Genomic DNA, 23,524 nt, shown 5'->3' on the forward strand with positions numbered 1-23,524 from the left:
CCACTATTTACAAGTCAACGGCACTGCTATGGGCACTAAAATGGCACCAAACTATGCAAATCTATTCATGGGTTCACTAGGAGAAGCATTCTTGAGCACGCGTGACGACAAACCCACTTTATACAAGCGCTACCTTGATGACATATTTATGATCTGGCCACATTCGGAAGACAGCCTATTGGCATTTATACGCGATTTGAATGAGTTCCATACTTCTATTAACTTCACTCACACGTATTCTCCCGTCACTGTTAGCTTTCTTGATGTTCAAATCAAGCTAACCAATGGAGTTTTAACGTCTGATCTGTCCCGTAAACCCACAGACTCTCAGCAGTACTTGTCACTCCATAGTTGTCATCCTCGCCACACGAAACTGGCCATTCCCTACAGTCTAGCTCTTCGGTATAGGAGAATCTGCTCGAATGACGACGATCTGGACAGAAATTTAGAACAGCTGCAACAAACCTTTGTCGGTCGTCAGTATCCACCCGATCTAGTTCAAGATGCTCTCAACAGAGCTCGCAAGGCAAACCGTCTAAGCTTACTCGAGAAAAGACAAAACAAATCAGAAAGTAATGCTGTGAACTTAACTGTAACATTCGCCGGAAATATCCCAAACATTAACAACATACTTAGCCGCCACCACAGTATCCTTCTCCAGTCAGAACGCACGAAAAACATATTTCCTAATCCACCACGTGTCGCTTACAGACGTACACGTAACTTGGACAAGATAGCTAGATAGACTAACAAGATAGCTTGGTCCGCTCTAAAGTAGGCGAACCCACTAGCCCTCCGGCGGGCTGTCATCCATGTAATGGCAGGAGATGCCAGATTTGCAAGTTAATGCAGACCGCACAAACGGTCAGAAGTACGAATTCCAACTTTACCGTCAAGGTCAACGCAGACGTAGACTGTAACTCATGCAACGTAATCTACAGGGTGTCCGAGAAAACGTGTCATTGAATTATAATAAAAAAACTACGCCACCTAGAATCATGCGGTCAACAGCATGTGTTCCTATTAGGTTTTTGCCACCTCCGAACGTGAATGTCATGTACTCAAAGTTTAATTATGTAAATATTTGCAAGTTGCCAAGCAAAGGTCACTTTTTACCCCACCAATACGAAGAGCGTGCCGAATTCACTCAAATTCATGATAATTGACAGTGATATTCACGAGCTATTCCATCGGAAAAAATAGCCGAATATCATGCTTTTCGGGGCACCGGACCATAACGCGCAATGACTTTTTGAGCGCAATCGCTCTCAGTGCGACGAACGGAGGTTCCGAAGCCAGCCCACAGAGTGATAGTAGAAAAAGTACCAGTTCCTAAAATTGGGAGAGGGAAAGCAATATCCCAGCGAAAGTAGGACGTGATAAGCCGTGCCTGTTTTATCTCTTTTTTGCGATGTCGGGGAGGGCTGGGTTTCCAACCTCCTTTCGTCGGACTGACAAAGATTGCGCTGAAAAATTCATCGTGCGCTACTCCGTGCGACCGACCTGCGTAGAGCATGATGTTCGGCTATTTTTTCCGATGGGATAGCTCTTCAATATCCCTGTCAATTATCATTATTGACTAAATTAGACACGCTCTTCTCATTGGTGGGGTAAAAGAGTGACGTTTACTAGGCAAATTTCCGACTTAAGCTCGCAAAAATTTACATAATTAAACTTACATTACACGACATTCACATGAGGAGGTGGCAAAAACCTAGTAAGAACAAATGCCATTGACCGCATAACCCTAAGTGGTGTAGTTTTTTTTTATTATAATTCAATGACACGTTTTCTGGGACACCCTGTATGTAATCCAATGCAACACATGCCGGGCCAAATACGTGGGTCAGACAAAAACTTCTTTCCGAATTAGATTCAACAATCACCGATTGGATGTTACCAAGAAACCTAATCTTCCAGTCTCACGCCATTTCAAACAACCGGAACATTCAATCAACGAAGCCTCAGTTTTTATTCTCCAGTCAACTTTATCTCCGACCGCTCCCGGGAACAACGGGAATCTTACCTAATTTACAAATTCGGATTGGCCGTTAACGAGGACCCTGGCATGCTGTCAACAATAAGAAGTTTAACAACCTAGATAAGACCCTGTTGCCCTTTCTCGTTTTAGCCAGATCAAAATCCCCACTGACCCACAAGGACGATGACCCCACTCCTGGACCTGACACAAAAGCGCTCTGGAATTTCCCCAATTGACAACCGCCAGGTGGCGGGAATTTCCCCCAACCGACCACGTCATTCTCAAGCCCCTTATCAGCCTCGTGGCCACATTTAGCTCATTTGTCCCGAAGAAGGCGGAGCTTCCGCCGTAACGTAGACATCCTCCCTAACTTTTATAATTTTTAAGTTTTAATAAACCCCTTTTTTGGTTACTTCCTTTACTTTCGTCTTCTGTCACCCATTTATTTCAACTATATATACATATATTTATTTATTTATATACTTGTATACGCGAACTTCACACCTTGTACCTGATGAAGCGTGGTCCCCCACGCGAAAGCTTGTATATATTAAACTAAGGAAGCTTCAGTGTTGCTTTTTGTATTGCGCCTTATGTTTTCACAGATTCAAATGACACCTTGTAGTATTTGCTGCTGACCAGGTTCCGGGGTTACTCGAGCTGATTAATATTAAAGTCACCTCAACAGACCTCACCTACAACACCTACCAGAAAGGTCGCAGGCTCCCTTTACCGACACAGGTAGGATTATCAGAACTCACGGTCATGAGAAACTGAAACATCCAAATAATCTTACTGAAACACAAGCTTTCGAATAGAGACTGTCCTTCATTAGGCATGATACAGACATACATGGTACAGATATTTATACTGATGTACATTAGAGAAAGGGAACAAAGAAGGTAGTAAGGAGGAAATCCAAATTCTTATTAGAAAGTATTGAGAGCACGAAAAAATAATACAAAACAAGGCACACAGGCTTTGCGTAGTTGAATTTTCTGTTACAATAATTCTATCTGCAACAATGACATAAAAGGTACACGTAGTAAAAGGTAAAAAGAACAAGCTTGTAGAATTGCAATATGCAAATGCCATGCTCGGGAATGCATAGTGGCCACGTAGTCCACAAGAGGATCTTGTAACAGAGGGTTAAGAAAACGCTTGAATCTGCGGTCAAGTTCCGTGCACTTGCTGGGCTAAACCCGTGGATGCAACGCACTTGTAATCACCTTTACAGGTGTAGTTCTAATGCTGAGGGAAATGCAGAGCTTCTACTTAGCATGTGGAGAAGTATGAGCTTACGTATGCAAATCAGTTGCCATTCAGGAAACAATGTATACAAGCTTCGGGATAATGTGTCTAGGTTTGACCTGGCACGCTTTCAATAGCCATGAGGGACCATATTTCGATAGAAGGAGCATAGGGAAGACACTTAGCCATGACCGTACCTTATCTTCGCAGAGGATGTAGATAACCTCCTGAGTGAAACACCAACAACTTGCTAAGATGTGAGCTACAGTGAAATAGTAGCGGTCTGCAAAAGGCCTGAGCCCGCACAAATGGCTGCAATTTTGACTGGTATGAGGGAAAACATGTGAAATTTATAATAAGAAATTGAGAAAGTGTTGCAAAGATGGATGTGCACAGACACAGAAAAGGTCTAAAATTTTTGTCAACGATAGGGATGCCTCTGAAGAGAAGCCTCTGTTGATGCTATTGGCATGACCCCATCTAAGTCCTTCTTATACAGTCATCAACGGTCATGTACGGTCAGTCATATACGGTCATGAACGCGAGATGTTTTATTTATGTATTTATTTATTTCTATTTTTCTGGTGCCCATGAACGGCCAGAGGGCCTCGCTAATGGTGCACCATACAAACTGTCAATACAAAGAAATTGATTAAGACACCATAATTACATAAAACAAATACAAATACAACAAACAAACAAACGAAATAAAACAAATACAAAACAAACAAAATACAAATAAAACAAATGCAAAGACAAAACCATGTAGACGGCGAGGCAACAACTGGCCTTGCTTTGGACCCATCATGAAGGAGGCATCGAAGTTGGCGTACGACGCGAAATAGGTTACCACTGAACAGATCAAAAACCCCGGAATGGGAGTTATATACAATCTGATGCCTCAAAGAAGACGATTTCTCGTAACTATTACCACATACATAAAATGTTTTGTGGGTTCTAGTGTTGCAATGGTGGAACACAGAAATTGAGCCTTGATACGATCGCAGCTGAATCGATATATATCTGTATCGATATATAAATCGATTATAGGCAAGGTGATAGCCTATGTTCTCTTAGAGCTTATGGTCTGGAACGTGTTTGTGGCAAACACCTGTGCACTGAACAGAATAAAAAAAAGCATACATATATTGCGTTACTGGTTGGTGGGAAGTAGCACTTGCAAATTGATACGAACACAATATGGGGATGTTCTCCTTCATTGTTTGCTTGTTTACTGCTATCACTTGTATGCTCATTCATAAACACAGTGACCAATAAAGCAACATTACAAGCTTTGATGTGTGTAGAATGTGTTTTACTGTTTAATGGCTGTGTGGTTATTCCAGAAGGGTATATGGTAGAACTCTATTGTTCATGAAAGGGATGAAAGGTGTCCAAACCATCCAGTGTACTGCTGTCAAGATGGGAGGCAGTCAATGCAGCGTACAAGCACCTGAAAGAAAAGTGAGAGCTTCATCTCAGTGAAAGTGAATAAACATGCACATGGTCAGACAGCATTTACTGCATCACACGTCAAAAAGGCGAAAGCCTTTGTGTGCTTCAGAAGGAAAGTTTTCCTTTATGGCATGTACAGCGCATGCTTCGAGGACTTTTCTGCAGTGCTTTCAGCTTTCCTAATGTCCCCAGAGTCACCTGGTAAACTGTTCGTAGGCAACGTACCGAAACTTTCTGCATGTACCATGGACAGCGTAAAATTATGATATGTAACTTTATTAATAAAAAACCGAAGGCACACATGGATGAACTCACTTGTTCACTTTGCTGTTCCTCTTAACAGCGTACTCGTCGCTTTCTCTCACGTAGCAGTAGGATACCTGGAGCAACTCAGTCTTCAGCCACAGTATTTTAAAGTACACATTTCTTGAAATGCAACCGCTGCGCTGCTTCAATAATGTCTCATTTCGCGGCAACAAAGGCATTCTTCTGCCGTCGGCATCGGCACGCATGTGCCACAAGGACACCTGAACCTGAAGAGCAATGCCATATTTCCGCTGCGAGGTTCTCAACATTTTCAATACACATGAAGAGTGTTTCCCACGGCGGCTAGGTGACTGCAATGACGGTAATTCACCCTCCGTCAACGATTCTGCGAATGATGTCGTGTCATAAAACGTCTACCGCGTGCACTCGTACGGACAAACGTTTTGCGGGCGTGACTGCTGGACTATCTCAAGCTCGAGGGCATTCAAGTTTGGAAAAATCAAAATCACACGACGTGGACCTCAAAACATTACGCCTTCGCCACACACCGGGAGGCGAATTAGAAAGGCGAGACAAGCCGTAGCGGACACCAGCCAACCCAGTGTTGTGTCTGAGGGGAGCTTTGCGCTCGAATGCAATCTTTGAAATTCGATTACTCAAAGAAAGAAATGATTCAAAAAGAAATATTTCGTAACTGAGATGTACTCTTCCTAGGCTTTCATAAAATCATAAGGTAACCCTGAGTTGAAATTCACTTTACAGTTCCTTTAAGGCCGTCTGTGCGCCGGTCTCATACCTCTGTCGGACGGGCACGAATACGATTTTAAGGAAACGGCATGAAGAAAAGACCGTACCTGAAATATAGCTTTAAACACTCGAAGGCTGCCAGACGGTATCCGTGGAGGTGTTTTGACAGTGATGTCTACACGGGCAAACATATCTGCGAACGTTGAATGAAATGTTGTTAAATCACATTTGTTCTCACTGTGAGTGCTCAGAAATAATGTTTCATTTTCACTTACCCAACTTTTGAAAACCAGCAAACGATATTATTGACTGATTTTAAAAGAAAAAAATGGAGATGTTAGTCTCAAGCCACTCGGGACTGGCTACGGTATTAGTTTGAAGCAATGTCTATGCTTTGTTCCCTTAGAAGTCGGCCCAGGACGCACATTCCCCCAGGGCGTGAGTCGTGACGTTGCCCACATACGTGAGGCCGACAACGGCAAGCCCTATCACCACCACCACCACCACCACCCATGATTTGTTGTGCACGCACAGTTTCGGACGCAGACGACACAGAGTGCATCACTATCGAGGGTACCACCACGAACCGACAATATATTATGACAAGTAAGTGCAAACGTTCACCAGAAAAACTCAAAACGTTGAGAACAAAAAAAGTTGACAGAGCATTATGCCTCCTAAAAAACATTTTATTTCGAGTTGAAGAAAATCTGCACTATCCTGTGCGCGGCCTTTTGTAACGGGACTTCGACAGTTTCGGGAGAATGTCGTAAACGGTCTTGCGGGAGCTCGGTTGCCCTCAGACCACAGTTTTGTCGCAAAGGCCGTATGACCGACAGTTTGCCAACAACTTAATGACGGAGGTACTTTGGACCGTAACCACTGAGGCCGTAGGTGCACCCGTTTGGCAGCGGCAATAAGCTATACGAAGATCTTACAAAATGAGAGGAATTTGGTTTCCGAGGGTTGTAAATGAAAGGAATGAGGAAATGAGCAAACACTTCCATTATGCGGACCTCAGTTGGAATGAAACGGGGCTAGAGGAATTCGGAAACTCCGCCTCGGCTGTTTTGCTTTCACCGTTACCGTTTTTGACAGACGCACCTTCACCGAACTCCTTTATCGTTACCCATACAATTTTCGAAGATATACCTGAACCGCTGTCTATGTTTCGTACTGTTGATGATATCTTTACCCTGGGTTGCTCCGTCCTGTTCATAATCTTGCACATGCTTTCACGCTTTGAACAAGCCTGGCACGCATGCCAGTGGCAATGCGTGCACTGACAATAAATACCCGAAAAAGTTGTTGCGACGCCGCCACCGATGCATAAACTCAAAAGTAGTGAAGAAGAAGATTCCAGTTCCACGCCACCAAAGAGCAGAAGAAGGAGGTTTGCTTCAAGTGCAGCCAGCTGGAGAATAAATGGCAGAGGGATGTAGTTCCGTATCGGGACCACTGGCTTTTTTTAAAGAAAATCGAATAAAAACAAAAATCTAACGCTTTTACATGAAAGAGGAAGTAATTAGTAACGAAATTCAACAGGAATGTCCCTCGTATATTGCGTAAAACGTATAAAAATTAAATTTTATCGCCGGTTTCTTGATGGCGATCCGTCATCTTGGCTGAGGACCTTACTGACCTAACCCAAGGCAGTGTCTCGACGCCCGCACCGCCTAGTGCGTGCCGGGGGGGGGGGGGGGGCAGACCCCCCTCCCCAATCTGTAGAACCTAACTTAACCTAATCTGACTAAAGTGAGGTGATTTCGCTCATTTCAACGACCCTACCTTTCACAAGACGGCAAGTTTCGAATCCGTTAGGCTTAGCATTCCCGTGTTTCTCTTGCGCTAAAAGTGAATCAGATGGGGTTGTTTAAATGCATATAAAATAACTTCTAGTCCACAGAATTTTATAATTCTTACATTTTTAGATTCAGTATATGATCTTCTTCCACTTCTATGCAATATTTACTTTCCTAACCGTTTCAGTAATTTTTAAAAAAGAGTGGTCTTGATACGGAACTACACCCTGGCCGGAGCACCAAAAGGGTTCGCAGACTCAATCACAAGGTAAGCCAGTATACCATTCATATCCATAGCACATCCCTACAGGCTGCGAAAAATGACAAGTAATTGGTACTATGTCAAGTAAACTGCTTGTTGGTCTTCTGGCGGAAATCTGCTTTCTTTGTGAAAGAACTGTTCCATTTGCCACCAGGACAGAGTCCTCGCTATGCAGGCTCCTCCAGAGGTGTGGGCACACGGCGCGGCGCCAGCTGTCCTCCCTTCGCCGCTCTGTTTAAATTCGCTCGCGAGAATACTCCTCGCATGATGAAGGGAAAATCTTGGTTCTAGACTCGGAAAAAGGTTTTCTTTCTGATGAAAACTAGAAAAAAAAATCACTTCAGAGTCCCTTTAATGCGTCATTACGGAAGGGTGTGTATCCATATTTGTGAAAAAAAAGAAAAGAAAAGGCAATCGTTGTTCCAGTGCATAAGAACGGTGATCAGTGTGATGTGAGAAATTATAGGCCTATCTCCCTGTTATGTACTTTGTCTAAGGTCTTTGAGATGGTTATTTCTGTAAAATTGAATTGCTTTTTTAAGTTTAAATTTTGCGACACGCAACATGGATTCCTACAAGGTAGATCTGTTTATACTAACTTGTGTCTGTTTATGGACATCGTCGGTAGACACGTCATAAACCGGTCTCAAGTTGACACTGTTTACTTTGATCTGTCCAAAGCCTTTGATCTAGTTAATGCAACACTATAAGTCCAGAAATTAGCTTTATAATGGCCTCTGCAACAGTTACCTTTCCTGGTTTCAAAGCTGCCTACATGGTCGCCTTCACTGTGTCAGAATACAAAATGTTATGTCCTCATGGTACTCTTCCACCTCAGGAGTGCCTCAAGATTCCAACCTTGGCACTCTCCTCTTCCTGATATTTGTCAACGACTTGCCGTCATACGTGAAACACTAACATTTTACAATTTGCCGTTGATATCAAGATTGTTCGAGATATTCGGACTTACCGGGATTGTTATTTATTGCAAAGTGATATTCAAGCGATCAGTGCTTTGTGCAAACCGAATGAGCTTGCCTTGAACCGCCAAGTCTTAAAAAACCAAGATCGTGCCCTTCAGTCGTAAAAGAGAGATCATCTCTCATAGCTACTCTATTCATAGTATCACATTAGAAAGGCATTTAACGGTCAGTGACCTGGGCGTTACATTTGATTTTTCTTTGTCATTCATTGGTCAGTCTGCTCGGTTGTTCGTAATTGTCTGCACCTGCTCGGATTGATACCTAGAGTTACGCGTGAATTCAGCTTGCTTTATGCAACTTTATCTTGCCCCTGTTAGGTCTAAGGCCGAATTTGCCTCTATCGTTTGGAACCATATATCATCGACCAGGTCCACTGATATCGAGAGAATTCAAAACAGGTTTATTAGGGTTTTTTATGATAGATATATCGGAAGACGATTTTAGTATTCCTATCCTAGAATTTTGGGACTATTTAGGTCTGCGCATGTTGAGCAGGAGACGTCTTATGAACGATCTGTTGTTCTCGTATAAGCTGCTCAGAGGCCGTATTAACTGCTCTCACTTATTATCTACGCTACGTTTTTATTGTACTGTTCGCCCTAGTAGAAAATTCGTATTATTCTACTCACCAGTTTATGAGGAAATGATCCCTACGTTTCGTAGGCAGTTTCTTTTTAGTGGCTTTAACAATCTCGACATTCATCTTGCCATGAAACTTCATCAATTTAAATGTTCTGTCCATCGTCTATTTTGTAACTGATTATTGTCTGATTTTCCGATTGGTTTAATCCTGAATTGATATATAGCTGTTATTTCAGCTGGATCTTTGTTCTTCTTTTCCTACGAATTCAACTGTATATTTTATTTTTATAGTGCACTGCCCAGTAGGCCGTTGTCAGGCACGAAACAAACAAATCAAAAATCCAAAATAAATCCAAACAAGCAAACAAATCCAAGCAATATTTATACCTTTGTGTTAAAACGTTAATTGCTGATTGATAATATTCGTGGTGTCCTTAAGAGCAAGATTTTGTTGCGCTAGGAACCGTCCAGAAAGCTCAAAACGACATAAAAGCAGCATATAAGGGCGTCGCGCCCCGCCGATATGAAAGCCCTGGAAATATTTCAGATTGCAACACAGTTTTCGAAAGTTCCTCAGCAGTCCTCCTCTATTGCGTTTGCGGATCGCAATAAGCTGAATCAGTAAAACCGAAACTTACCTGCGTGCGGTTTTGTAACACCTCAGAGATGAATACAAGTTCACACGTGAGATTACTGATTGACAAATGGAATATTTAAAATATCTTTATTGTATGTTTATTATGGATCGTTCAGTGCGGGAATTTAGCACGGAAAAACCGCACGTTTATCCCAACATAGGCACGGCCAAGAGCAGCACAGCAACAGTAACTAATACAATAGGGCAAATTTCATTGTCGGATGCAGCTTAAGCATCGCTTTTATTTAATTTTTCTAATGGTTGCCGCAGATCTTGTAGGCGACGACAGGCCTTCAGGTTTGCGTTATGTTTATTGAGTTCAGGGCCTATACCCAGTGGCGTAACCTCCAAAGTCTGGGGCGCGGGGGGCGGGAGGTTCAATACGAAAACTCGCCCCACCTCCCCTCCTTCTCCCCGCTGATCCTGGGTGCGACAACACACACATACTTGTGCACACCGCAAAATGCCTATGACAAAAAAGCGAACATAATTGATTTGGACATTCACAATACGATGACATGTAGGCTGTCATGGCCAATGAGGCAGTGTCACGAGATGTAACGAGAAGTATCTTGTCCCATCCTAAAAAAATACATGTTGAAGACAGATTTATTTTTGAAGCGTGATGTGGGCAAGCTTACGCTTGTCCCGTCCTACAGTTGGTAATACCAAGTATCTTGAAAAGCTCATACTCTGCAAACCATTCGAATGTGCTGCTTAGATAGACGCCGTGACCCGCCAGAACTTTTACGACTGTCACACTGGTGCCCCCATATGTTATGTTCTCCTGGGATTTGTACGATTTGCTTGAGCCGTTATGCGGCAGGCAGGAGGAGCCTCGAGCCCCCTAACCCCCCCCCCCTTCCCGATTGGCTACACCACTGATTATACCTCATACGCAGTTAAAGAACGAGCACATATTTTGACTATCGCTATAGTCTTGACGGGTAATCGTAACGGCATTTTCGGGAACGCTGATTTCAGCTATTACTTTCCTGCACGGGTTTTCTGGTCGCAACTTCGGTGGTATATATTTTGTGACATTCCCAATGTGTAACATTACGGGGCACCTTTATGGAGTCTTTGTGCACTTGACGCGTGGAAGATGTTACTGCATTGACGATGATGCCGTATTCGCTAGATTCTTCGGCTGGGAGAACCCGTCGCCATCTTGGAGCTTTCAAAAACGCCTCGCGCTTGTCGAGGACTGCCAGCAGTTGAGGGCACACCCTCTCATGTCAAACATGAACTCCTGAAGATGAAAATTTATGTAAGTGTACATAAACAGCACTGTCATACGAGCGGAACATCGTTTTTACTTCTAAACTCACTCCACTGTACTACAAACTTACTTCTCGAGTACAGGTAACCAGGTTTTTAAAGTTAGCAAGCTAGGAGTGCACATGAAGGTGGTGGAGAAAATGCGGATGAGAAGTATTTAAGATAGGCGACATTATAGAGGTCACAGATGCACGAAGCATGCTTTGTCCCCCGATTTTACCATTAGGGAGGCATTGTGACACCACTAGAAAGGTGTTTGTACTGTTAAGGTCGGTAGACTGAACAAGGGATCAAACGCTTCAGTACAAGTAACTAGATCTTAAAGTTACCAAGCGGAGTGTACATGAAAATGGTGGACGCAGGACAGGTACCATGTATCTAACAGAGGCAACACTACAGCTGCACAAAACGTGTTTTCTGCTGCTTTTACCTTTAAGGAGGCATTGTGGCACCACTAGAACATCGTTTTTACTTTTAAAGTCGCTCCACTTTAACACGGACTTAACCGCTGAGAATAGGCAACCAGGCATTTAAAGTGACAGTCCGGTCGAAAACATAGGTCTGGGAAACACCGCCTTATGATTTCTAATACTCCTCACAACAACTGTGCAAAATATTACAGAAGAAATGGTATCGCACGATTTATAATCGACTTTTTTTCTATGCCGCAGTTGGTCCCGAGTAAAGGCCGCAGCGAGCTCTCGCGTGACGTGCATAAGAGCAATGTCGCACGTGACTTGCGCATGCCTGTTTGCGCGATAGTTGATTGTTGCGTGCTAGCATTTGTCCATTATGATGTTTTTGAGTAGCAATCACGCATTATGTAGACTAAAATGCAGAGTAGCGTCAATGTAAACACAGGTATCACGACGTAGCGTTCTGTTCAGTACACTCATAGACAAAAACACCTCCCTGCATTCCCAGCAACGGCGCAGTCCACCGCTCCACTTTGTCCATTGGGGACGTCATGCTCACGTGACGGCTGACGTACATAGAGGATCCTTGGGGCAAGGAGTATGCGAGGGAGAAAAACGAAACCGGATGTCTTCAGAGGAGTATTTTTTATTCGATATCTCGAAAACCACGCCATTTTGTGAGCTGAAACTTTCCACCCAGCATGTAAGCTTCCGTGGCAGTTGGAAAAAATCAACTTCCGGTTTTCCCGGACTGTCCCTTTAAAGAAGCAAGCAAGGAGTGCGCGTGAAAATGGTGGACGCTATGCGGATGACAGGTATCTAAGAGATGTCACATGATAGAAGATACAGCTGCACGGAGCATGCATTGTCTCCCCATTTTACCTTTAGGGATGTATCATGAGACTACTAGTAAGGTGTTTTTACTTTTAAAATCGGTAGACTGCACAACGAATTCAACTCTTGAGTACAGGTAACCAGATATTTAGCTTGAGCTAAGCGAGGAGTGCACATGAAAATGCTGACGCCAAACAGGCAATATGTACCTAAGAGAGCAACATTATAGAAGCTACATTACCACGTAATACATGTCTTCCCCTGATTTACCTTTAACTCTTTCAAGCACGGTTGTCAACCCAGTTCACCGTCCAGAAAAAATATTTTCCCCATTGCTGCACGGTGGTTCTGTTTGTCGACCGCTTGCTCCCTGCTTCGCGATGCTTGCTAGCCTCTGCATAAGGTGTCGCCACATCGGAGGGCGCGACCTAAGAGCTACAAGCTTTGTTTTTGTGCACAAAGACCGGACTCTATGCCGTGCTTTTCGTTCTACTGCATATCGTGGATTTTATCCCACGGCAAAGGGCAGTCTTTGCTGACTCGAAATCTGTATGCAAGCTATTGAAAAGTCTGGCGTACGAAGCTCATCCGACTCCTAGTCAGGGATGTGGTAATGGTTTACTAACGTATGTACGAAGGAAGCCACAGGTTGCTTCTCCGGTGCGTTCTAGCCCATTGTGGCATTGTTGGGGAATGAGCAGCCCGACAGCGCCACAGAAGCAACACTCTCGTATCGTAAGCGATAGTGTATTGTATTGCTGAGATGAGACCGCCATTCCATTCTTCGACGCCTCGACAATGGACGGCCGACACTCCCTCTATCAATGCAGAGCAGAGTCAAGAGCCACACCTCATGTCGAGATGCTGCATTAATCAATCGAATTCACGGCTTTTACAGCTCAGTGACGATACCACTTGAGAGGAGTCCTGTCTCCCAGTTGCTGTGTCCGTTGTACACTAGAGGACCTCGGGCACATTCCTCTTCGTTGACCGCTCTAGCAACCTTCCCGGACTGCACTCTCCGGGTCTCTTAGTCAACTGAATTCTCGCCCCTTCTCTCTATCCAAATTCTTCGGTTCCTGGCGAAATCCGGCCCAACAACGCTCTGCCCTCAAAGCTCTTTTGACCTTCTTGGGCACAATAGGACTTCGTTTCTCATTGTGGAGGGGCTCATTATTTCATTCCACACATCCCCACGAGCGACGGGGTACACAATTAAAAATGAACTTCACCGCATAGCACGCTCCTAACCAACCATAATCTCAAATGATATCGTTATTGGCCCTGATATGTTGAAAACGGGAGGCGTACGCCTTTTCTGTGACAATTATGAACAGCATAAGTGTCACAAAAAAGGCGTACGCTTCCCATTTTCAACATATCAGCGCAGATAACGATATCATTCGAGATGATGGTTCGCTAGGAGTGTGCTATGCGGTGAAGTTCATTTTTAAGAGTGTAGAGCACCTCCCCTGGCCATGAAACTCCTCAGTCCTCATCTTCAAAATAAAGTTGTTCGTTGACTCAGAGTAGAGGCATATAAGGTCCATGGATGAGGCATAGTACTCTCCTTCATTGTAGCACCAACTACATCCACAGTACCCGTGGAACCCGACGTTGTTTTGCGTGGGGGTCAGAGATACGGAGTCGACACAGCAGCATAGTCCAATAAATCTGCTCTTAACAATGCTTCCATGACATTCATGACTTCAATGTCACATCACTGAAATTATCCTTTGCATCGTCTACAGAGACGAGGAAGGTGTTCATGTCCAGCTTTCCTCTATACCACAATCTGCCTCACAATTTGCGGCAGCTCATTTATCATCACGTGAATTGACCAAGCTAATTTTTGCTGATTTAACTTGTGCTACTTGTGCCCCATCGGTATTAAATGTATAAGAGAAGTTGGCAATTGATGACAAGACCCTACCGGGCCGGGATAATGCTTCATACTTTGCTCCGTCCAAGATACCTTCAAATTTGTTTGCCTCTTACTTCTGTACAACGACTGCCGGCAACCTCTTCTCTAGTGTTCGGTTTACAGTGCATTGTTGCGCTTCATGAGGTGCTCCCCGGAAAAGAAGCAGGAGTGAAGGGGGTTGCGCCTTCAGCTACTGCTAAATGTTAATTACGTCTTTTAGGTTTTCTAGTTCCCACTATCTGATGCACGACACTATTACTATTCAAACATTGCGCATCTGTGAAGCCACAGTGCGACTGAGAATATTACACCCAAGCTGAAATATGTGCTGTGGTAGAATACAATGCATTGATCCAGTAAATTATCCAAATCACACTGAGTCTAATTTATTTTTGTGGGAATTCATTTATACTCATTGGAAAGCTCTACACATCTTATGTGACTACACCACAACAAACCTACTGGCGAATCGAAATGGAGAACCATTCCAATGAGAAATATCCTGCTGGGGCTCACTGGTTCAATGAGACATGAGACACGGGGACATTCAATGAGTTTGAAGCCGCCACTTCTCATTACATCTCATTAACACTTTCTGAGACTTCTCATTATATCTCATTAACACTTGCTGTGATTTCTCATTACATCTCATTAACACTTGCTGTGATTTCTCATTACATCTCATTAACACTTGCTGTGATTTCTCATTAAGACTCACTGAATATTTATTTATTTATTCATACTGTTGGTCCTCGTCATGTGGACCGTTACAGGAGTTGGCCACGGCATCTACAAATAATGACAATTGTCGCGCAAAGGTGTTTGTGTTTGGCAGAGGCTGTTCCAGTCCTCTATAGTGCGCGGGAAAAAAGAAAACTTAAAGATGTCAGTTTTAGCGGAGAACGGCACTAAGGCGTGCATGTGTTTATGCCTAGACTTTAAATCATCACGTACCAGGTACGGACAACTACGATGAGAGTGATACAATTGAAACAAGTGCCGAAGCCGAAGGATACGAAAATGCTCCTCAATTGGAACCAAGTTAACCTTATGACACAAACCAGTAGCAGATGTAGTCGTACGGAAATCTTTACAAATGAAACGAGCCGCCTTTCTCTGTAGGCTCTCTAGCCTCTTTTTCTGATAAATGAGGTAAGGATGCCAGACTACGCAACCGTATTCTATAATGGGTAAGACCAATGACCTGTAAGCCGTTAGCCGTACATTGCGGGTCGCATCCCATAACTCCCTTTTAAGCTGGAACAACCTCGGTAGCGCCTTTTGACAAACATAATCTATGTGCATGTTCCATGAAAGGTTAGATTGTATATATACCCCTAAGTACTTATAAAAACTCACTCTGGTTAGAACATTATCATATATACAGTAATCGTGCAAAAAGACACTGTGTTTTCTTGTGACGTGCATGCGAACTGGTTTCTTTACATTCATGTTACATTCATGTTCACCACACCATGATACAACTTCCTGCAATGCACTTGATAAGGCTACCTGGTCGTCAGCACATGATATTCTGCGGTACAGCACAGTGTCGTCTGCATACATACGCAACGAGACACCAAATTTACTTACGTCTGGAATGTCATTGATATAAATATTAAACAGGAGTGGCCCCAGAACAGAGCCCTGAGGCACACCAGATGTAACGTACAGTAAACCAGAACGAGAGTCTCCTAGTTGAACAAACTGTTTCCGATAAGATAGATAAGACTCTATCCAGGTTAGAATCTGTTTGTTATTAAGGATGGCGCTAAGCTTGGTTAGTAACTTCTTATGAGATATTGAATCGAATGCCTTTGCGTAATCAATAAAAATGATGTCGGTCTGAAAGCCATCCTCCATCGCTTTGGCTAAATCATAGTGAAATTCTACGAGTTGTGTGATTGTCGAGTATCCTTGTCTGAAACCGTGTTGCCTCGGGCTAAGTATGTTATGTTCGTTCAGATAAGCCATAATGTGCTTATGTAAAATGTGCTCCATGAGTTTGCAACATTGGCATGATAAGGCCATAGGTCTATAGTTAGTCGGTGACAACGGATCCCCTAATTTGTATATGGGAACGACCTTGCTCAGCTTCCAATCAGCGGGCAGAGTACCAGTTTCGAGTGATCTCTGAAATATTAGATGCAGGAACATAGCACACCAGTTAGAGTATCGAAACAAAAATTCGTTCGGAATACGATCTGGTCCGCAGCTCTTCTTTGTGTTTATCTTTAGCAAGAGATTTAAGATACCTTCAAGTGAAAACACAGGATCTAGGGCAGCACAAGATAGTCTCCGCGGTGAGATCAACCCTTGGCTTTCAACCGTGAAAACACTGTAAAAATAATTATTAAAACTACAAGCAACCATGTGCGGGTCTTCAATAACAGCACCCTCAAGGCGGAGTTTGATCTCTTTTTTCTTTTTTGGTATCACATAGCGCCAAAATTTGGATGGTTCATTTGTCATATAGTTTACAAGAGTATTGTTAAAAAAGAAGAGCCTGGCATTTCTAACTTCGGTTGATAGTCGTTTACGTAGGCAACGCAGCCGTAACCTGATGTCTACCGAAGAATCTGACTTTATTCGTTTACGACATCGCTCAAGCTGTCGCTTTAAACGGATAATAACTCTAGTTATCCATGGGTTTTGTTTAGCAGTTCTTTTTCGGCGCTTCGGGACGTATTGGAGGCAGTTAAATACGGCATGCTTAAACTGATTCCAGAGATCATCCACAGAAGTGCCACGCAAAAAATTGTGAATGGAAGTTTTCATAGCAGTCTTCTAGGATTAGTGATATTTGGTTATCTGGTGCGCTACGAAAATTATAAACTTGGATATCCTGAGATTCCGGTAGCTTCGTAGTGATATCTACCTTTGTTTGAAACACAATAATCTGGTGGTCTGATATACCATCTTCAATTGTACAAGTAGAGTTAACTAGACTCCTTGACACAAACAATAAATCCAATATAGAAGAATGATCGCTAGAATCCTCGTTGGGCTGTGAACCATTTGCGTGAGCCCATGTAACACCGATAGGTCCAACAGGCGCTGGGAACACTTGCGTTCAATATTGCCAACTGAAAAACATGTCCAGTCTACCACAGGCAAATTGAAATCGCCCGTGATTATAACATTCTGATTGGGCCTAAAATTAACAGCTAAGTAATCATTGATACAATCCATGTAAGAAATATCAGAAGATGGGGGTCGATAAATGCCAAATATGGCACCATTTTCAATGTAATATTTGTCCCAAATCATCTATTGGGGATGAGAATTTTCGCAGTCACTGAGTGAGATTTGTGTACATGATATCCAATAGGTTCAATGAGATTTTCATAGCATTTTGAATGAAACAGTTTCCAGCAGGGCAGATAGCTTTTAAGTGTAGAAAATGTGTGGAGTCAATCCGCGACTTAGAATTGATCGATCACTCAGCCTGCATGCTGGGGGCGCAGTCAGCGCTGGGGGGTGGCAGAGCCACGGGCTTAGCACGCACCAATCATAGTGAGGAAGGTGGAGCCATGCCACATCATTAACATAAAAGCGCAGACAAAAACAACCCAATCATCGATCAGTGGGTTTGGAATGGCCCAAACAGCGCAAAGGGGGTCCCACTCATTAGCATAAAGAGGCGCGACACGTTGAGCCAAGTCAGCTCATTAGCATCAAGGGGCGGAGCTATGGTCGACCAATCATCGATCAGTGGGCTTGTCGTGGACCAATCAACGTGAAGGGACGGAGCCAAGCCACTCGTTAGCATAAAGGGCGGGGCTACGTTCGACCAATCAGTGATTATCAGGCTTGGGTTGTGTTGAACTGGAATCACACAATCAGAACTGGATTGTGTTGAATTAGAACTGGATTTTGGCTTAGAATTGGATTAGAATAGGCTTCTGTTAGATTAGAAAGAGGTAGTTCTTATACAGTCTGACGTCATGTAGAGGAGGTGGTGTCCCTCTACATGAGCCCCGACCGACGGTGATGGTATGCCACGGAGAGGCGATGACGGTGACCTATCTCATTGGCGCGCCGGTGGAACTGAGAAGCGGGTGCTCCAGGCGCGTGTCCATCCTCGTCGTTGTCCACCCGCCGCTACACTACTACTGACGCTTTGACCCGGCCATGTCCCTGTTATGATATTGAAGTACAACGCAACGTATTTGAGACAGGTTACTAAGCACCATTAGTGTTTTTTTTTAAGAACTGAAGGACAACAAATTCTTCCATTTAATCTGTAAGCGGTAATAACGTCAGAGTTCCTTGCCTCCAAGATAATCTGCTCCATCTGTTGGCCATTCTCTCTCTCTGCGTCTCTGTGTCGTCTGCTCGCTGTATCGCTGACGTGCTCAAAACCTCTCGTTCAACTGTACTAGATGAATGTGTGGTTTGCGTTCTTCTGTTCCAGAACATACAGACTGCGCTCCTTCGAGATGAAATGCTCACTGTCTCGTCTGATGTAATTCTCGTCTAGTTGCTGGTATTCTCAATAGGTAACGCGTGAGGGGCCTCAGGTTTGGGCATGGAGGTAAGAAACTAAGGAGAGGGCTATAAGATCGGAGGGCCGTGGGACCCCTCTAGCGGTCGCTCCTGGCAATACCACGCCCATCTAGTTGCCCGGTCACGTGATCCCCACATGTTTCGGCGTTATGGCGGTCTGCTCGGAAGATTGGAAGTTTAGCAAACCTCATCTTCAGCAAACGTCTTACCTTCAAGAAGTCAATTCGCACAATACTTTGAAGGTTATGGGTTGTTTCAACATTTGCCGCGTGATAAATCACAGCAAAAGTTGAACAAAACAGAAGAGAAGCAGGCAATGTCACGATGACGTACGTACGTCTTCTAGCGATTTGTGATCCATTGCTTCCACACTGAGATGATCTATCTTGCGTTTCAACGGGTGCGATAACTTCTAAGATGTTATGAAAGCGGAAACAAGTTATTCGGCCGCAGCTCGTCTCTGTATTCAGGTAAGATACGCCGCGGACATGGAGGACGCCATGTTTTATGACGTCTTGCCGTGACGTTTATGGGTCACGTGTGTGGGCAACTAACCACCATGCCATGCGCGGGTCACAGCACGCTCGCTTGCATTGGGAGAGGCGCTTAGGGCATCTCCTTGGTTTCTTACCTCCATGGGTTTGGGGGCTACTGAAATTCGCAAGCTTTGTTTTGCGTAGCAATTTGATTGCCGAAAAATAAAATAAAAAGGTCATTATGCAGCGTCCAAGCTAAAAGTTTCAAAAACGTAAGGTTTCTACAGGTCTGCCGATCACTTTACAGTTCCTTTAAGAAATGGGCGTTCCCAGAGCGTTTTCCCAACAGGGGGAGGCAAAGTGTGGCCCTCTCACCACCTTTGTTAGGAGCAGGCTTCGCGGACTGTGCGGCTGTTCATAGGTTCATACATTATGACATCTGGGAAACGATGGCACAACGCACGCGTAACAAGCGGACAATTTTCACAAGTGACGTTGAAGCTGCAGGGGATGGGGACACGCCCCACTGCAGCCTCAATACATCTTAAACATACTACTGACACACGTTTCTATTCATGGTTTATTAGCTCTGAGTGCGCAATATTACATGGGCATTACTTGGATACTTATAAACACACAAGTTGACGCAACCCACTACCAACTGATTCAGCACTGAAAAAGAGAGACGAGATAGTATAATTGTCAGCAGGTTTAGACATAAAGTGAGTCCATCCACAATAGTGCATAATGCTACAGATGCAGCACGGATTGAATTTCCTACAGTACGAGTCTGTTTCACAACTACGGGTACAAACCGATATTTTAATGGTGCTCCATCGTAAGCACATCACAAACTATGGTCAATAAATTGTAGCGTAGGGTATTAGGTGTTTATACATATCAAATTGACATTCTGAACATTTCATGCCACGACTATGTGCCCTTGCAGTATGCTTCTGTTTCCCTACCACGCGTAGTAAAATAGGCTAGACATCACCATCCTAACATGAAATCCGCACATATGCTAAAATCCAGCCTATGGTTAAACAGTAGATGATATATTGACCAGTGTGCTTTGCGTTTCAAGCTGTTCAAACTGCTAGAAACATTTACAAGAAAACAATGTTTCCTGACCTTCGCTACACCGAAGATCCGATCCAGCGCGCTTGGAACAAGGAAGAATCGTAAATAGGTAGATGCCGAAGTGTCGAACCACAAATCAAAACCGAAAATAGAGCTCTGTTATTTACTATTATTTTTTTTTCAGATGAACCGAAACTCCATCGAACACCGGAAATATGGTTGTCGGTTCGAAGAAGAGCTCCGAAACTCTGAAAAGCTGCAGGTATACCTTATCTCGCTGCTGTTCGTAAACAGTCACGTTCGTAGCAAAGGAAAAAGTTTGAAGCTAAAACGTTTCCTCTCGAAATGTATACATGCAAGTATATGATTCTCACTCAGGGTAGTCACTTCCTTTATCTGGAAGGCGAGAACCGAGGTCGAGGTGGGAAGCACGACTGCGATTGCACGCTTTTTGCTGAGTGATGTGTGCGCCAAACTGTTATTCAACCTCATCGTCACTGTCATAAGCAAATAATGGTTCCGCTAAGCAGCACCCAAGCTGCTCTAAAACTTCTCGATAAACCGGACAACGACCCATGGATGGTGACCTTACTCCTTAAAGGAAATTCCTGAATCTGACGACCGACACGTAGCGCACCACTACCGACCCTGACGTCATTCCAGAGTGTAGAGCAGCAAGCCAGCCCTAGCTTGGTTAATCTCCCTTACGCCCTATAATAAATAAACAACAAACAAGAACCTACTTAACCCCCCCCCCCCATGTGTTACATTCCCAACACTTTAGTCCTGACGAAGCCAGTGCCACGTACTGTTGAAATGTCCACCGTTCTTTTCAAAACCTCATAGCATATTATAATCTTTCTGTGAGATTACCCACCAAATAAACTAGTTTTTGTTAACTTTCCTCTCATCTGTCGTCCACGTCTTGTTATTTTACTTTTATTCAACTTCGCACCCATCTGATGTATCAACCTCTTTAACCTGTGTATATCTATATAAAAGTAAAATAATAAGACGTGTAAGACGTGGACGACAGATGAGTGGAGAGTTAAGAAAAACTAGTCTATTTAGTTGGTAATCTAATAAACAGATTATTATAACATACTATAAAACGTTTAAAGTTATATATACAGGGTATCTTTTTTTAGGCGATACAGATTTTTCATTAAAAAACTGTACAGGCTATAAACATGCTGTTTTCACTTCTATCATCTCTGTGAATGAAAATGAAAATGAATTTTAGTGAAAAATATGTATGGCCTAAAAAAAGACACCCTTTTTTAGGCGATACAGGTTTTTTTTATTTAAAAACTATAAGGACTATAGACATGCTGTTTTCATTTCTATCATCTCTGGGCCGGCGGACGTCTTTGGCCATATGTTGCTCAACCGTCAAATGACTAATTACCTAAAAATTGTTAACAATCTTTTTAATTATAAAAACTACGAAGTTGTTACAGTGTGAACGTCTATTCCTTTCGGTGACCTGATATCGTAGCCGTTTTTATAACAAAAAGCCGTTCGGTAGATTGTGCGCAAAAAAAAAATCATTTCTTTCTTTATTTTGTACATGGCGCATCTTCGCAGACGCGTCTTTCCTCCACCCCCAATGTGAGAGGGTGACAAAGGCTCATGCGTCGAAGATGCCGCCACAGTGCCGCCTCATGCGTCGAAGATGAGCTTTAACTTGCGGGAACAAAACAAAAACACATGTATCGGGTGACGCTATCGGGACTGCCCTTATCTTGGGTTGCATTTTCTGTGTTGTTTTAATCTTTTTCCAGGACGCAAGAGGCAACAGTGTGCTCTTTCATCCTCTCCACATTGGGGATGAAGGAAAGACAGGACTCCGAAGGTGCGCAATAAGCAAAACAAAGAAGAAAGATGGTGTTCCTTCACGAATTTTTTGCGGACGATGGGGGTACCGAACGAATTTTTGCTCTGAAAACGACTACGATATGAGGTCACCGAAAGGAATAGAAGTTCCCATTGGGACAACTTCGTAGCTTTTATACTTAAAAAGTTAATTAACGATTTTTAGGTAATGAGTCATTTGTCGGTCGAGCAACATATGGCCAAGAACCTCCGCCGGCCCAGAGATGATAGAAATGAAAACAGCATGTCTATAGCCCTTATAGTTTTTAGATGAAAAATCTGTATCGCCTAAAAAAAAACACCCTGTACAATGTCTGTCCCAGTGAAAAGGTGACTCGCGCTTTCGCGAGCGTGCTTGTGGCGCTATTTCTTGTCCAGCACATGGAATACGTAGTGCAGTCCCTCAGCTATTGGCTGAAGCGAATTTCAGATGGTTGGCACTTTTTAACCGCCGGATTTGAATTTGAATTGCGTTGGCATGACAGTCGCTTTGTAGATTTTTCAACGATGGAGCAGCGTGCCAATGTGAAATTTTGTGTCAACTTGGGAAAGTCTGCAACAGAAACCTTTCAGATGATCCAAACCGCGTATGGAACTGAGGCAATGAGTCGTCTTCAGGTGGATTTCGAGGTTTCGTGACGGCAGTGATATCCTGGAAGATGATCCACGGCCGGTAGCCTCGAAGACATCCCGACATGAAGAAAACATGGAAAGAGTTGCGGAAGTGCTTGCTTCAGACCCATGCATCTCTGTACGGCTCATCGAGGAGCTCACCGGCATTCCCAAACCAAGCGTGCATCGCATTTTGATGGATGACCTGCAAAAACGAAAGCTTTGCGCGCGATTTGTGCCTCATGTCCTGACAAGCGACCAGAAGCGCGCCGGACTGGAGCAGTGCAGAGACATGCAAGTAACCGCAGTAGAGGATCCTCAATTCCTCCCAAGCATGGTAACGGGCGATGAAACGTGGTGCTTCCAGTACGAACCGTCTACTAAATGGCAGAGCGCCGAGTGGAGATCGGCAAATGACGAGAAGCTCAGAAAGCCAAGAATACAAAAGAGTCGAGCCAAAACACTCATGACCGTTTTCTTTGATTCAAAGGGAATAATTCATATCGAATACATTACACAGCGTAAGACAGTAAACGCGAAATACTAC

At 43.6% G+C, this 23,524-nt stretch overlaps 1 protein-coding gene across 2 annotated transcripts in view; it reads right to left on the minus strand.

Moving 5' to 3' along the window:
• Nucleotides 1–19,969: 19,969 nt before the first annotated feature.
• The window catches only part of LOC135376045 (uncharacterized), a 259,567-nt gene continuing 256,012 nt past the window's right edge, over nucleotides 19,970–23,524 (minus strand). For both annotated transcript variants that reach the window (XM_064608649.1, XM_064608648.1), the window contains one exon: nucleotides 19,970–20,079. In XM_064608649.1, the coding sequence (XP_064464719.1) occupies nucleotides 20,034–20,079 (46 nt within the window). In that variant the 3' untranslated portion in view covers nucleotides 19,970–20,033. The remainder of the gene's footprint in view (nucleotides 20,080–23,524) is intronic.

This window comes from Ornithodoros turicata, unplaced genomic scaffold (assembly GCF_037126465.1).
Source record: "Ornithodoros turicata isolate Travis unplaced genomic scaffold, ASM3712646v1 ctg00000996.1, whole genome shotgun sequence".
Taxonomy (NCBI): Eukaryota; Metazoa; Arthropoda; class Arachnida; order Ixodida; family Argasidae; genus Ornithodoros; species Ornithodoros turicata.